Source organism: Galleria mellonella, unplaced genomic scaffold (assembly GCF_026898425.1).
Source record: "Galleria mellonella isolate WM207_F2 unplaced genomic scaffold, CSIRO_AGI_GalMel_v1 utg63, whole genome shotgun sequence".
NCBI lineage: Eukaryota > Metazoa > Arthropoda > Insecta > Lepidoptera > Pyralidae > Galleria > Galleria mellonella.
In genome coordinates, this window is record NW_026442130.1 from 6,863,456 (window position 1) to 6,881,998 (window position 18,543).

At 28.9% G+C, this 18,543-nt stretch overlaps 1 protein-coding gene across 1 annotated transcript in view; it reads left to right on the plus strand.

The window, feature by feature from the left end:
- LOC113521900 (G-protein coupled receptor dmsr-1-like) overlaps window positions 1-16,415 on the plus strand; it is a 39,358-nt gene extending 22,943 nt beyond the window's left edge. The window contains exons 3-7 of the mRNA XM_026907562.3: window positions 872-1,030; window positions 3,374-3,510; window positions 8,961-9,063; window positions 11,243-11,814; window positions 13,468-16,415. Of these exons, the coding sequence (XP_026763363.1) occupies window positions 872-1,030; window positions 3,374-3,510; window positions 8,961-9,063; window positions 11,243-11,814; window positions 13,468-13,489 (993 nt within the window). The 3' untranslated portion in view covers window positions 13,490-16,415. The remainder of the gene's footprint in view (window positions 1-871; window positions 1,031-3,373; window positions 3,511-8,960; window positions 9,064-11,242; window positions 11,815-13,467) is intronic.
- Window positions 16,416-18,543: the final 2,128 nt, after the last annotated feature.

Genomic DNA, 18,543 nt, shown 5'->3' on the forward strand with positions numbered 1-18,543 from the left:
CTATAAGTATATTAGTTTTGTATATGGTCTATCTCTGCACCTTTTATTTAAACCCTAGATCTTTAAAACTGTTTAAAAACTCAACTCTATGCTTAACCTGGGAACATATGATCTAGATGCAACAGTATTGAATAAGTGCTTTGAATATCTAAATAAGTTTATTGACTTTTTGTGTTGCTTTTTTTACATTTTTTTACAAACCAAAGGGAGACATTGTACAAAAGTCGTCTATTTGAGTACCTTTGTTCCATTAATTTTTCTGCCGTGAAGCAGTTGTGTTTGCATGACTATGTTTCGGTCTAAAGGGTAGGATATGGCAACAAAATTAAAGAATACAGAGGCATAACTCTTATTCCTCAGGAATGGCAAATAAAAGATATGATATCTAGGTCTATCTAGATGATATATACAGTACCCTTACTGTATATCTTACTGTTACTAATACTATTGATATAACAGAGTATTGTTACATTCATAGTACTTTTTATGTCTATAGGCGATGATGACCAGTTTTCATCAGGTGCACCGTCAGCTTGTTTGTCATTATAAATTGCATGAAAAATATTTTAATACTGTAATTAATACCTATGGCCCTGTGGTCCCAGCACGGAATATGCCACCCCTTTCTTTTGCTATACGTGTCGTAGGAGGCGACTAATTGAATTTAATGTTGTCAAGGAATGTGAAACAGCACCGCTCTTTAACCTCGCCAAAGACAGTGCCCAAAGGAGCAGGCTTATATTCAACAGTGAACAAATTACAGCTGATATGATGATGATAATACCTAATAATTACATTTACTGCGAATTGTAGAATGTATTTTATATATTTAAATTGTAGATATGATTAAATATGATCGTTTTAATTGCAGGTATGTTTTTTTGGAAGTTTAGCAAACGCCCTCAACGTCGCTGTATTAACGCGCCGTGATTTAGCTGCAGCACCAATTAATAGACTTTTGAAATGGCTGGCCGTCGCTGATGTTTTCGTCATGTTAGAATACGTACCGTTTGCTATTTATAGATATCTGGTAAGTAATTATAAAACAAGAATTAAAGATATCGCATTTAACTGTAGATAAATCTAGACTCGAAGTTTCTTTGTATGATAGAATTTGAAATGAGGACATCCCTAGAAGAACCTAAGTGAACGACATAGCCCGAAAGTAAAGCAAGCTGGAGTGGTAATGGGCTGAACACATAGCTCGAAGAACCGACAATCGATGAATATAATATTCAATCAATATCAATAGTAGTTTAGAGTGACTCAACTAGATAGAGCGATGACCTCGAATGCATTGCAGGTAGTCAGTGGATGCAGGTTGTTCAGGACCGTTGCTTTCAGCAGTCTAGTATAGCAGTCTATTCCCATTTCTTATAAACTAGTCAACTTATTTGTGATTGTATGGAACAGATAAAATTTAAGTTATTTTATAAAAATTTAAATTGTATGGATTGTTCTAGGTTAACGAAATTTGATTATCGATATAGCCTGAAGGATAAGCCGATAAATTGCCTAAGGCAGCAATAACGAACGGCAGCCAAAAAATTAAAGCACTACACGTACCTTGTGCGCATTTACGTCAGCAGTTACGTTTATTTTTTGCTAGTCGCCTAAATGTCTAGGTGTCATTTTTTATACAACATACAATGATAAATAAGCTAAAGGGTCTGCTTATGGAGAATAGTAACCGTCGCTTGTAAACATGAACAGCACCATAGATACCACATAAGTCTCTGTAACTTCCATTATTGTCTGGGCCGCTAAAAATATTTTAGCCCGAAGCAGCAAGAAACTAAATCCAGCCCTGCTGAGTCGACATTGTCCTGGACAAATTCCAAACTTTCATTACATTTGTCTATATTTATCTATGTAATATGTATGAATATATTAAATAGATAGATACTAGTATATATACACATCTTTATGAAGCAAAAGTAATTCATATCCGGCCTGTCCCTTAGTAGTAATCATTGTGTATGTATAGGACCAACAATTAACTCTGTGTTAGCGATACGCGAATCCGAATGATTTTGTTATTCGAATAATTTGTAATTACTATAATAATTTTATAATTCGACTACTAAATTAGTAATATACCAATTTCCGTATTCAAGTTATTTTACTAATTAGTAACTAAGTACAACAAAGTCCTTTCTCTGAATCTGTTTACTACTAAGTTCTTTGCACGATCTGTATTCATTACTACTGCATTACCATCTTAATAAAAAACGACGACAAAAAAAAACGATACCCCCTAGCACTGAAATATCAATTTTATATTACGTGTTATAATATTTTCGCAATTTCTATAAAAACTACACTTTTATCAAAAATTGGTAATTTTTATTAAATTGCTAAAGCTTAACCATTAAAATATTAAGACATTCCAACGATCGGGTCGACTCGGCTATATTCGTGTCGAGTCGTACATCAACGACTACTAATGAATAATATTAGTAGTCGATTGATAGTAGTCGGACGACATTAGTTGTCGGATGACAATAGTAGTCGAATGAATAAAATTAGTAGTCGAATGATTTGAAAATCCATTCAAATACAAATGATTTGCTTAGTCGAATAATTAATAGTCAAATTAGTACAGTCGTGCATCGCTATTCTGTGTATACAATTCTTAGTAATTACAAACAATACAATATACAACCTTTGTTCGGAACTTCGTACGCGCGGATATTGGAAGTTCGTAAACACTAGGTAGCATATCAATATAAAACATACTCAAAATTCTAAGTACCTTCAGAAACATAACTGTGAAAACCACACCCAATTTAGTACTTAACATTATTACTGCGTGATGTCGCAAAAAATATACAAATAGGTAGTCAGATTAAAAAATAAAAAAAATATTATTTTGGCTTCTATTGCTCTTATTAAATATCTCCAATATGTCGACATATCTGTAAACAAGAGATAAAGTAAACATAAAGTTAATGTTCGATAATGTTACTAATTGAGGAATATCTAATTTCCACTTCAGTCGAACAAGATAATTTTTTCCACATGTCAGTAATATTTCTTTTCATATTTGAATAAAATGCTTTTAATAAAATTCCTACACTATAAACAAGGTTACCAAATATGTTTTTGCTTCAAAGAAGAAATTTGATACTGGAATCGTTAACAAACTTTGTCCTTTGCTCTTTTCGTTGACTAGATGTTTTTATAACGACCTTTTTGTATTTTTTTAAGAAAAATAGTAATAAAATGTATTATTTCGAAATTTAAGACTTTGTATCAATTATGATTTTATTATATATAAATATATGAAATTAGTAAAATATAAAAAAAACATACAAACAATAATTTATAAAAAATATTAAAAAAGATTCTTCTTTTTTTTTGTGATTCCTAGATCCTGCCCGGGCAACGAGAGATGCCGTACAAATGGGCGGCATACCTTCTATTCCACATGCACTTCGCTCAAATATTCCACACCGCTTCTATTTGTCTGACTCTTTCGCTCGCCGTATGGAGATACGTTGCAATTAAGTAAGTAAACTCAGTAATACGATTTGATTTAAAAAAAATAGACTTTAGGTATTCATAATATTGTGTAAAAATATTTTTTTTATACAACTTAGAATGGCAAATAGGCTGACGGCCCACCTGATGGAAAGTGGTAATCGTTGCCTACAGATATGAGCAGTAAGTACCATGTACATAACAGAGTATACTGTTTCGCCCATGATACTCTCCATGCGTTGCCATTCCTGAGGACTCAGGTGTTATTCCTCTGTACCCAGTAAGTTCACGCCATATCCCACCCTTCAAACCGAAACACAGCCATGCAAACACAACTGCTTCACGGTTGAAACACGAATGGGACAGAGCAATCGACTTTTGTACAAAGTCTCCCTCTACCTCGACTTATAGACTACGTAGTACAGGAGTTCGATTTTGACCGTCACCAATATGTTAATTTATATACAATTTTTAATTTTTAATCAGTTTTCTGGTGATGAAAATTGAATAAAGGTAGACTCTCCTCTTGCCACGTTGAATTTAAATATGCTACGTGAGGACATACAGTGTCATGTCCGTTCACCATAACGGTGGTAATCAACAAGCGTCCTTGATCACCCCATTAGAGATTGTGAAATTAGAATACACACAGAAGCGTTTTTCAATATGATGGAGATACTAAGATAATTGGTACCATAAAGTAACAATCTTTTCTGGTATAGTTCACCACTGCTTATAACAAACTCAAATACTAATCAAACAATTATAAATATAATATAAGATTCACATTTAACTATCTATCATTGAAACTTTCAAAATATTCTTCTAAAGAAAAGTATTTGTAAAATTTAAATGCAAAATTTAAAATAATTACCACGTTTTTAAAAAAAGATTTTAATGTAGTTTGATCTGTAATGAACTGTGCTATCCCCTTTGAAGGGTGTTTTTTAAATAAACGCAGACATCATCACACGTATGAGTATGTCTGTACACTGATAACTTCAAGCTAATAATTGGATACGTATCAAACTGGATCGATAGAGTCATATTTTTCATACAATTTGGAACGGCCAAAAAGCTAGCTGGCCGCCTGAAGGACAGTGTCATAAACATCACTGTATACACACTGACGCCCATAGATAACCTGTAACGTCAAGCCGCAATATCCATGCAAGCATAGCTACTTGTTGATAGAAACACGAGTAATATAAAGGTACCCATTCAATCAACTCGTATATAAAGTTGTACAAAAGTTTTGTAAGTCTTCGAAACAGATCAACCTTTACTTTGTGCATTAACGTCCAAAGTATTGAAACATTCGGATAAGAACTTCCGAAATGTTTGCTTTCCGAGTCATTATATTATGATAGAAATTTTCAATCCTTATATTTACTGATATTAAATGTAAAAGTGAATTTGTTTGTTACATTTTAACGTCTTAACGTCGCAACTAATCAATATGAAATTCGATATACATATATATACATACTACATAGGATGAAGTAAGATATAGGCTACTTTTTATCTCGGTCAGTGATTATATCCTGATCTTACGGACGAAGTCACGGGATCAGGAACTAACTAACTAACCGGGTTATTATTACTAACTTCTAATTAGTAATAAGTAATATGATATTAAATATCTACAAATTTCCAACCTAAAAACTTGTATTTTGTTTACAAATATTAAGTTTTATACAAATATAGTTTTATTATTATTTTGATGATTAGTGAAAATATTAATTAATAGATATTTAGACTTTTTTATTTGTACTGGAATGTAATAAGTTTCTTATTTCGTTACTAATTACTTAAGAGCCATCCATAAACTACAATGATGACAATACACACGGGGAGGGGCTTTAATCATCATTTCATTAGTTAAGTGTTAGTAATATTTATTTATTATACTTATATACGTCTAAAAAGAGAAACACCATTTCATTTACTATTACATATTAAATAACGGTTCACAGATGAACTTTATTGTCTTATTTACTTTTTTGTGATAAAAAAGTAAATAAGACAATAAAGAACATAGACTACGCGTACTCTATGCATTATTTAAAGACTAGAGACTGGAAACCAAACACATAACAAATTGGCGAGAGAACGTACTTACATGGAAAAGAAAATCTCTGATAAAATCGGCTTTTACCTATTACACGTGGTATTATGTAAATGTATTCTGAAATTTGCATTACTTCATATGTAAATCAAAGAAGTCAATGACCATATTTCAATAATATTCCCTCCCAGCTATAAACCACGACTACGGCCCCAAAAATTAGAATAAGGGTATCATACATGTAAATTTAGGATATACTCTACCTGTGTACCAAATTTTAATCAAATCAATTGTATTGAAATAAGATAATGTGATAGTAATAAATTTAAATTAATATTACAAAAAGGAATTTCTAATCTTGATTTCTAATCTTGATTCAATAAATCAAAATAATTAAAATCCATATTAAACCACGTATTAATAAATGAATGAAATTATTTGTATTTGTATCAAAATAATGAATATACAGTTGAGTATATTAATTTTATAATTTCATTGACGTAAACAAATAGCTTAATGTGTAATAAGTTTTATTTTATACCAACAAAGAAAGTCATTATGGTTCAATCAATAATGTCAATTGAATTTTTATAAGTGGTTTAGCGAGAAGCGCTCTAAACGACAGAAAGCTTTGCCACTTTAACAAAAAAGTCAGTATAATGGTTTCCAATAAATACTACATTGCAAAATTGTTTTAATCACTTTACTAGCTGTGCCCGCAATTTCAATCACATGTACTAGAATTCTTGGCCATTTAGAGAAGATAATTGAAAGAAGAATTACAAAAGAGATTTATCGACAAGAATGAATAGAGGTACCGGTAGGTGCCGCCATAGATGGACATATGTCGACCAAATAGGCAATATGCTAAAGAAAGGCTAAAATAAAAGTATCCGTATCTGGCGAGCGTGTATAAAAACATTGATGAATGTGGAGGGAGCAAAAGAGGCTTGTTTGAAGCGAAGTATTTGGCATTCCATTATTTCAGTCTATCCTAATGAGAGACAGACGTGACAGATATGTATGTATGTATGTAATTTTGTAAAATATTTCATTCGCATTATTTTTTTTTTACGTCATCTAAATTGTATTAAGAATTTTTTTTATTCGAATAAATTTAATTAATTTATTATTAATTAATTAATTTTTTGAATAAAGATAATGGAACAAAATACAAGTTTTAATAATATAGTATAGTCGATTTATTTTGTTTAACAATCCAGAGAAATTATGGTTCTTGTATACTTATAATATAGTACAGTGCCTCAATGTAGTATGTTGGGAGACTATTAGTGTATTCTTACTAATATCGTTTATAAATTTTGATACTCCAACTCTTTAAAATAGTCATTTCTATATAATTCTACTGTTCAAGCAGAGTCATTTCTTTCCTTAATAAGAAATTATTTTGACAAATAAACTTTTTGAATTGTTTAAACCTAATTGTGGGACTAGCATCCAAGCTATTTTTTATGTTAATATCTACTATTTTTTTTTATACAACTTAGAATGGCAAACAAGCTGACGGCCCACCTGATATAAAGTGGTAACTGTCGCCTATAAACATGAGCAGTACCATGGACATAACAGAGTATACTGTTTCGCCCATGATACCCCCCATGCGTTGCCATTCCTGAGGACTCAGGTATTATTCCTCTGTACCCAATAAATTCACGTCATATCCCACCCTTCAAACCGAAACACAGCCATGCAAACACAACTGCTTAACGGTTGAAACACGAATGGGACAAAGGTACCCAAGAAATCGACTTTTGTACAAAGTCTCCCTCTGGTAAGTACTATATACTATACTAAAAGCATAAAATGAATAAATAGTAATTACCGACAGATGTACGAGATTCTATTACGAAATTTTGCTTAGCAATTTTTTATTAAAGCGTAAATTTGAAAACGGGTTTAAATAAGTCAATAAAAACAAGAAATTACATCAACAAATAAACAAAATAAATTAATTAATAAAAAAAAAACTCGTAACGGAGTATTTTTATCTAATTAAGATTAATTTCAAATTCCATGAAATGACGTCAATCGCCAGCATCAACACAATTAATTTATTGAAAAATAAGTTTCACATTTGAATATAATAAATATTTTATTTATAAGAAATAATATATATTTTTTTGCAAATACAATACATTTATATTGAGAGACGAAAAAGTTTTGTGAAATGAATACATTTGAAAATAACGAGACATTGTGTATTTTTACAAGAAAGTAAGCTTTGTACAAAATCATATCAGACTTATCAGTTTTCCTTTTGTTATTTTGTATCGCTATTTATAAAATCTGTTATTTTTTACTTCTAATCGTAATTTCAATAACAAATGCTGAAAATCGTCTAATGAAGTGAGATTTAGTAAAATAATAACAATGCTTATTTATTAAATGACTATTTAATTAATAATAATAAATGTACAATAAAATTACATATATATATATATATATATATATATATATATATATATATATATATATATATATATATATATATATATATAATAATATTAATTAAAATATAACCATAAATAATAATATTGTTATAAGAAGTAATTACGCATGGCAGAGACATGGGGTTCGAAAATTCTTTGAAAAAGGAATGTTTAGCGGTAAGACCAACTTTTATACTCCTTTGTATTCCTTATTTTTGTAACCACTGGTACCATAAAGTATACATAAATAAGTTATATAATTAATAAAAAAAAATATTATATTTATTATTTTATGTGACTGGAATATCGCTACTGACCAGGTAGAAAAGATAGCCCTTCTTCTTGCCATATAGTGCTTAAGTGTATACCAAATTTCACAACGATTGCAATATATGATAAAGCACTAAAATGTAACAAACAAAGCAATCCTCGACCACTAGTATAAGTTGTTATTTGGAGTGATATAATCATAAAGGAGAGTAGATACATACCTATGAAAAACGTTGTTAGGTATATATTGTATTTTATATTTATGAAATTATTTAATTTGTTGCTTTTAGTTGCTTTGCCTGCCCAATGAGAATAGATTATATTCATTAAGACATAAACGTTCACAGTTGCGTACAGTGCGCTCAAATAAAATTATTATGTGAAAATATGATTCATTAAATTTTTGTTATTCAGTATCGTATTTTTAAATAAATTTCCTTGTTGTGCCAACCAATTAAATTACTTCAATTATCTTTGAAATGTTATTCACAATACTCGTAAGACAATTATTAATAGTTTGGTATTTTTTTCTTTTGAAATTGGTGAAAATTAAATCATAACTCCATCTGCAACATGTCATAGTCACGTGAATGAAGTCGCGGAGAAAAGTTAATAATTCAAGATGTAGATCCGAGTAAATCATATACTTGACATATTTTACAGACTTTACCAAATTTGTTCTCTTTCAGATATTCAGATAGAAACCATATATTATGCACAGAGCGGCGGTGTAGCACTGCTATACTCAGCAGTTTCATTATTCCTCCGATACTTTGCATTCCTACGTTTATGGTAAGCACATACAAGTACTTCTGTCTCAAAAGAAAAAACTAATGAATTAAGCAGTCGAAGTCAATGATTAGTTTCCTTTCAATTAAGTACTCTATCAGTGGAACTGAATATTTTCCAAAATTCGCACACAAATCGCTGATCGATAAAAGATTTTGACTTTCCATAATAATAACTTGTCATGTGGTCCCAGCATAGAACGGACCCTTCCTTTCCTGTAAGACGCGACTAAAAGAACTTAATGGTCAAGGAATGGGTAACAGCATCTTAAAACATCACCAGAACCTAATTACGGTTGCCAACCCGCCTGCCAAACATGGCAACTATTAGCAAAACACCCCAATAAGGTGAGGCCTATTTTCAGCAGTGGACAGTTACTGGCTGATATAATAATAATATTATAACTTAATACATGTCTTAAGTTTTTTGACACTTTTCCCCCTCCTATTTTTCCAGAAGAAATTTCTTGAAAAATATTCAGTTTCGCTGACAGAATATTGTTTTAAAAGGATTGTAATATTTTCAATTTCACCCTGTATTTGTACTTTGCAAGCTAAGATTTAAAGCTGACATAGGTGTCAGAATATCGCTAACGATCTATATCTTCTATTGGAATTTTTTCCTAGATGTGTCAGTGTGATTGAAAGATACAATAATTTGTGTTGTTTATCCTCCTTACTTCGAATTCTCTTTTTACTAATCTTTATAATGTATTAAATCTTATGTTTACTTCCTATCCCTTTTATTTTTTTATCTAAATCGCCTGTAATATGATTGATAAATTAAAAATTTGTTCTGAAATTTATCTGTCCCTAATTGGGTCTAACAAATTTTAAAAGAATATTAAAAATCAATTCAGAAGGCATCACGTGACGTCAACTCAAAGAATACCGTCAAATTGAGAATCCTCCCTTTTAAATATTCTAAAAATAGCTCTAATGAAGCATTTATTGATACAGTGTTGTATGAAACCCCGGTACACATTTAATGGTGACAATTGGGTAAATGGAGCATGCTTTACTTCTTACCTAATAAATTTTATTATCGTCTTGGTAACCGATGGCTTGTTATTTTACGAGAGGGCCTAATGGGTCCGGATATTTGATTTCCTTTAGACATGTTTGGGGAATATATAGTAAATAAAGTATCTATTGTTTTGTTATACGGATATGTATAGAACATGCAATATAATATTACTTGTTGTCATGGGCATATTCCAGCCTATACAATACTTCTTTATTGAGTCCATCAAAAGCCCAAAAACTTAATATCTCGATCAAATTATTATGTTCAAAATTTCCGACATCCCTATCATGTCTTGTGTATATTATGCAACATCTTAGCCAATTCTGAATTGATTTTGATTATTCTTTTTTTTTAATAATAAATTCTCGTGTTGGCCTTATATTAATTATTCTACTTCAGTTATTTTTTCTACTGAGACCTTTAATAAGTAGCGAGCTGTTACCAAAAATAGAACATTAATGAGTTGTTATACTATGAGATCATTCATTATTATTCAAATATAAAATAGAAAAAAATGGAATTACTAAGCCCTAAAAAGCTTATTTTGATATAAACTCCAGCTATATATTTCTATATGAAATTACCTGACTGATAAAAAAGAGGATAATGTTGGTAATGGTTTGTCACTAATTCGTCTTATTTGTGAGAGTGGCATGGACTGCATTATGATAGTATTAAATAAACATAAAAGCTATATAAACTGTCATGGTTTTTTACTTTGCCAAAGAGCATAATAAATCAGTACATTAAGTTATTAAGGCTTTGATCTACACCTTATTAATTTTTGATAATATTTTTCACATTGCGGAAAAAAAAAATTTACACAAAATATGTCTAAGATATTTAACGAAGGACTCACTAATTATTATCGATTGATATACCTATTGATAGACAGCAAAGTCTCTCAAGGAGTTCTTTGCGAGACTTAACTACCTACGGATTCTTTTTTCTTAGTTCGTAGAATAGTCTAACCAAGCATTATTCAATAGATACCTTCGCAATTATTATACATAATTTAGGAATAATATTCAATTTAGTGTTCTAACGTTCTCATCCAGAAAAGAAAATAATTGGATTTAAAATTTACGGTCACACAAATGGAATATTAATTTAGAATATTAATAAGTATTATTTTTATTTATTTATTATTCCACAGGTGTTCGATATTCACACAACTGTAGTATTAGAACCTACGGGACCTATGATATTGTACTATGTGGATTCAGACCACGAAGGCCAGCTATACCAGATTAACTTTTGGGTACACGCTGTTGTTATCAAATTGCTGCCATGCTGTATATTAACCATCATCAGCTTATGGTTAATACGTGAAGTGTACAGTGCAAATCAGCATCAGAAAAAAGTCCGCGTTTACAACGCGTGCCCAACAAATAATAAGAACGGCAAACGTCAGTGCAAAGCTGATAGAAGAACAAATAGAACGACTAAGATGCTAGTAGCAGTGCTGCTACTTTTTCTTGTGACAGAATTACCTCAAGGGATACTGGGCTTACTCAGTGGATTGCTCGGTCGTTGTTTCTTCAAACATTGCTACAATCTGTTTGGGGAGCTCATGGATGCACTAGCACTCTTAAACGGTGCTATCAACTTCGTCCTATACTGCTCAATGTCCCGACAATTCCGAATGACATTTGGGCAAATGATGTGGCGAGCACATCTACACAAGTGGCCCCTACCGACCGCTTCACATTCCGATGGACAGAACACGTAAGTATTATCATCATTCTATGAATTATTTGTAATGATCATCAATAATAAAAACCCTCGATATTAAAGTTAAAATATAAAACTGACACTTATGTTAAAAACATGTTATCAAGCAGAGTCGAATAGTTACGAAAAATATAAAACTACATATCAAAAAATATAAAATATTATATTATTTAGAAAATATATAAGAATACGTCGACAGATTTTTTCACAAACATTACTACTTAGAAATGAGCATATAATTTAATTGAATGCATTCTATATTTAGTGTCGCATTATAATCTTTAATTATAAACCTAGGTATTTTAATATATATAAGTTTCTTTTTAAAATATCAATTCTTTTTTCATACAATTTTAATTTATAATATAAAGGTTAATAAAATAAAGCTAATAAAATTTGAATGTACTTAGACGTACATACAAATTTTTAAACGTATATGTACCTAGACGTACATACAAATTTTTAAACTATACAGAATCTAAGATGTCAATATTTATCTAATTGCTGTAACTGTCAATATTTATCTAAGAGTACAGAATATTTCCAATAACCTAGAAGTATACTTAGAATATTTCAATGGCATTAAAGGTTAAAGAATTTGCTCCAAATAAAAAGAAAATGGAATTTCTCGTATTCACAAGTTTCGATAAGGCGACACATTACGAGTTTTATTCGCATTCCAGATATAAATTGTAACGCTTCAAAACTAAGATATATATGTTTTCTAATATACATATGTACATATGTGTATATATATAATTAGGTAGTTTTTAGTAAAATAATAACATTTATATTAATGAATATTTATAAAAATAAACACGTGTATTCTTCCACAAAATCCAATCCAATTCCAATCTTTATCCAATTGATATTGTATATAAAACATATTTATTTCTTTTCTATTTCTATTCTATACGTTGTAAAATGAGTAAACAATTTTGGCTATTCATTTAATAAAAATAATTGTGTATAATATAAATAAACAGTTACATTTAAAAAATTTTTGTATTCACCTTTAATAAATAAATATTAAATTTTGTTTCTTTGGTATTCCTTGGTGCCTTAATTGCCGATTATCATGCACGATAAGCTATATAAATAAATATTAATTGCCGAATGTATTTCAGCGCATCACTCCAACTCGGCTACATCTACATGGATAATTCTTTTATTGTTGTGTTTGTAATTGTTAGAATAAAATTTGTATCATACAGTGTTCGAAAATCGTACGGAAAAATACATTCTTATGGAACCAATGCAGGCTTAGATACCCAATACTTTAGAATAAACAGATGCCTTTTTTCCTGGTCAGACGGATTAAATCGCGAGAAAAACTTAATTGATTATAATAATTCACGTTATTACTTTTTGTCTGATTTATTTTTAAATTAATAAATTGAATAAAAGAAGACGTTAAGGTTATTTACTAATTGTGCCAAGTAAAGAAAGATAATCCAAGTTATTAATATATAGCAATATGTTAATAGAAATGTCCTAATAATACGAGCTACTCGTGTAACGATCTATAGCCTTGAACATAAGCCTCCAGGGGGTCTTAATAACAGTTCATTTGTTATAATCAAGTGATATTCACGTGAATCTAATATTGTGTTATTATTAAATATGTATTTATTCCTCTAATTACAGGGCGAAGACATCGGTTCCGTGAGGAAGGTTCGTACAAGAGAAACGAGTGAGTGTTTTGCAGCAGTTCTTGTAAATACCATTAATTATTATATATAGTACTTGTTATGTTTATATAAGGTTTAAAATCGAACAAAACGGCAGATATTAATAACGAACTGTATATAACAAACAGTCTTTACCGACAAGCCGAAATACTAGATATAATACTCCAGAATATATACGTACGTGTTATGTTAGTGTTTAAACTGAAAGTTATCTGTAAGACAACATCTTAAGATTTATGTAAAGTGCGAATAAGTTTTTAATTAAATTTATTATTTCAAATTGACAATTATTGACTTCAAATATACTGTATCTGTTATTTAAAAATATAAAATTATTTATTTCATGTCTAATAGTTTTGCAGATCTAACTGGCTCTCTATATTTGTGTTTTCATTCAAAACTATCTACGGAATTGATTATACGAGTATACTGATTAAAATATGAGGATCAAAGAATACGTAACAATGAATTAAGCAATTGTCTAGCGATGTATTATTTTTAACAAAATAGATATTTCATATGCGATTTTTACTCATGAATATATCATTACTTTTGTCTAGACACGGGATTAAAAAAAATCATACACCTAAGCTTGTTTGTACTCGTATAAGTTTTTATTCCAAGTATTCTTTATTGATTCAAAATATTTAAATCAAACTAAAGTAAAAATCATTTTCTTTAGATATATTTTCTACCCACCTATGCTAGGAATATACGTACATTAATTATAAATTCAGATCAATGCTATCAGCTATTTACGCATGAAAAAATAATTTGTTCCATATATTTCAAATTTTAACTAATCATATGTGCAATAGTAACTAAACTATACTACATCTTGAAATAATTATACTCTACATAGAAATTCTAATATAACACATAAAATATTTCAGATTTGTGCAATTATCTTTACACTTAATATATTATAGCTGACGAGTTCTTGCCACAATTATGTTCCGATGTTGTTATTATGAAACGGGCCCGACTATATGCTGAGGTTATATAATAGTACAATTTTAGATATGAGCCAGTAATATATGTTCTTATTACATTGTTATTTACACGGAACCATGTACTATCCTTAATTTATAATTTAAATCTATATAAAGTTATGAATACAAATGGAAAGAGAATAACAAAACAAAACAATTGTAAAGTTTTTGACTTGTATAAAAATGTGTTATGATTTATTTGATTGATTTTAATGCCAGTTGAAATTGAAATAACTAGCATCCATTCAAGTGAGGGTTCTACGAATGAAAATGTACATCTTCTCTCTATTATTATATTTTTTAACAATTACAATAATATAATTAATTATTTCTTCTCAAAAACACACCAGATTATATATGTAATAATTTTTAGTGAATAGAAAATTAATTGGTGAAATCTATATGATGTATAACTGTGTGTTACTATTACTGTCCTAGTGTATTTTAAATTATGCTCCTATATATCTCTATGTTAATATAATAAGCTCATTGTGCCGTTTAGGATAAATTCAGATCCTATGGGATACTTATATAGTTATTACGATTATTTCAGTTATTTTTTAGTTTTATATATATATATATATAGTAAATTCGGTCAGACATCAACATAATGATCAAAAATAAACTACAAAAAAGTCCACGACATTTTCATTTTTACTACGAACTTTTATATACACATCTGCTACTGTTGCATACTAAATATATTATTATTGGTCCAATCTGTCATATCTGGATTACTCGTACTATAATGTGTGAAAGATGAGCATACTCATAAATCCAAACTTTTTTGCTCAATTGACAACTCGAACGCTGGACGTCATTATATGTCGTTAATGTTAACGTACACTTAAATATTATTAAGATTATACAGTTAACGTAAAAATTCGTAATTCAAATTTAATAAACAAAAATCACCAATAAACAGAGCCTAATTCTATATAAATCAGTAAATAAATTGACATATTTTGTATTTTTTTCAAGCTAATTTTTTTATTTATTGTTCAAACATTTGCGATTGTCGTTTAAGAATTTTCTAATACCTCTAAATATGATTTAATTATATTGTATATAGCTAAGTAATTTAATATTTTAAGCAACCTGAAAAATAGTTACAATATAAAATAATATTTACAATATCCATAATGCAAATTTCGTTAAAATTCTAGCAAATATTATGCAAAATATTAAATAAATATTATTATTTCTGTATCATAAAATTTGTTTATTATTCTTAGATTAAGATATTTTAAGTAAATTGATTTTAACAAAAAAAACTAATTTTACAAAAGATTTTTTTTTATTTACCTAGTATTTGCTATTAGTAATAGGCAGGACCTATTTGACTGGTGGTTATAAGTGCATGGATAGTAAAAAATTCTGATACTTAATACGTTTTTCAAAGACAGTAAAGTCTCACTTAGTAATTTTTCAGCGATTATATTATATATTAAGTTCTTTTTTAATACAAAATTATTTTAAACAAACTCTAAAAATAAAGTAAGATAAAATTTTATATAATATATACTCGTAGTCACATTGAAAAGTATAATACCACTCAATTATAACGAAATCTCAGGAATCAAACAACTATACAAAATTAAAACTTTGCATAAAGAAATCTATACCCAAAATTGTGTTACGTATTATTTATAAATACTATATGGAAGGAAACGGGTTTCATTTCTAGGCATAAACATACTTAACATAAGGCCCTTAACACACAGCGGTGTAGCGGCATTCTCATTGGATAACTACGGAAAATCGCCACGCTGTCATTGTATATAAGTACTCGGCGATATATATAATGTAAATTTTTAAATTTTTTAGACTTAGGATATTTAATGAACAATCTTAATATATGTTATTAATGACATAATAGTAGGCAAAACAAATTACTATAACAGAAATTATTATAACAGAAGATTTTGCTGTATTCAAATGTCCAATTAATATAATATATATATATATATATATATATATATATATATATATATATATATATATATATATATATATATATATATATATATATATATATATATATATATATAATAATGTATAAAATACACTAAATATAAGAAATAGATCATACACAAACAAACTTGTGAATGACAACTATACCCACCGCTATGTGTGTTAAGCACCTAAAAGATGTATTTATTATAATTTAAGCATGTCACATAAATTTAAACATAAATCATCTCAAAATAACTACATTAAAATCTATTTTCAAAAATCTTACCTATAGAGAAAAAAGAGAAAAATAATAAGTTGATAAAAATTTAAATTATTACTGTGAAAATATTTACTATTAATTTATTTAAACAATACACATGAACTTATAAATGTTTTATATTTGTTAATATATGTTTTAATAAACAATTTGAAACAGCTCATTAGATAAATACTATTATTTATATTAGATGTGTAATCTTATTGTAATGATATTCTAATAGATTTTGTTTTTTTTTTTTCTAGTCATTCTTATGTAAGTTGTTTGTAATGAAATTATGAATAAATACCTAACTATTATCAGATCTGTTTGCAAAAAATTTATGTAAATATCCAATGTATTTTGTTAATAATGAAGTTATTTATAAATGCCCATCGAAAATTTATTTAATCTTCTCTATTAATAATCTGTCTAGACATTATAAAGTACATTAAAACTAAATGTTTCTCTTGTACCTACAGGTACTAAATTGATAAATGGACAATTGAAGCTGAAGAATGCTTTGAAAAATATGTTTTGTAAGTAAGTTATGAATGTCATAGACATAAAAATAAAAATTGTACATATCTTTTTATAAATAAAGTTTATATTGCAAAATGTGTTGCGGAATTATTTAATTTTCTTCGATTTTAAAATGCATTTTTTCTCATATTACAGGGTTACATATTTACATTAGGGTACATGTATTCCTTAAAGCCTTCTGTTTCTGATTAACTCAAAGAGTCTTCTGAAAAGGTTCTTCTAAAGAAACGTTCATTATATATTTACGAAAAAATATCAAAGAGAGCATAATGTTAGGTCGGTGTCATGTATCGTTATTGAGTCAAAAATATTATGGGTTGGAGCGTTGCTAGGGGTCTCAAGGAATTTCCCTTTACCACGACTTCCACTCTGGGGGCAACTACTCACGGGTTACTGAGCATAAACTCTCCCGTAGGTGAGGCATGGTCGTCAATAAATTTCTACAAGAAGTACTCTTAATATAATATTATATTTACACCAGATGGCGACACCTGCACAAGAATAACAGTAGTAATGTATAAATTCCTAATAGGTACTTCTTACATAAAATGATATATTCACACTCTAGTAGATTTTTATTTTGTCTTACAAACTTTACTAAAATTGCCTTCATTAAATGTTGGGGACCTGCGCTACACTATGCTAGCCTATATATACAAAGGTCATCATTCAATTTTTTTTCTCTAGCAATTAACTTCGACGTGTCGTCTATCTATCTCATTGTCTTGAGCTTACAGAAGCTTTATTGAATTTCTTACTTTCCTATTCCCATTATATCACACAAAATCTCAATTTGTACGATTAAAGAAAGAGATTAAACAAATGACTTTTTAAAAGTAATATTAATAAAATATAACTACATTGATTAGTAATTGAAAGCTCCTGTTTTACGTTGCCACGACATAGAATCCATATAGCTATTCATTACATACTATGATTAAAACCGTGTTGCTAGACGAGATATTCATAACAAGATTCGTGGTTGATAATTTGCAAATACGAGAATGTCTCTTAATATTATCTAAAGGTACTATACTATATACGTATGTATAAAATTATTATGAAGGTCTATCAATATGACTACAATTACATTTGAATGACCATTGTCAAAGTAGGTTATTCATTTATTTATACTAACATGAAAAATATGGATAATAAGGTGATATAAAAAGCGGTCTTTAAAAAAAATCCTTTTCCTTGGAACTTTATGGTCTTAAAAAGGAGAGTGCTTTCCTTAATTAGGGTGTGTTTTATTAAACTTATTTTGCTTATTTCAGTCATAAAT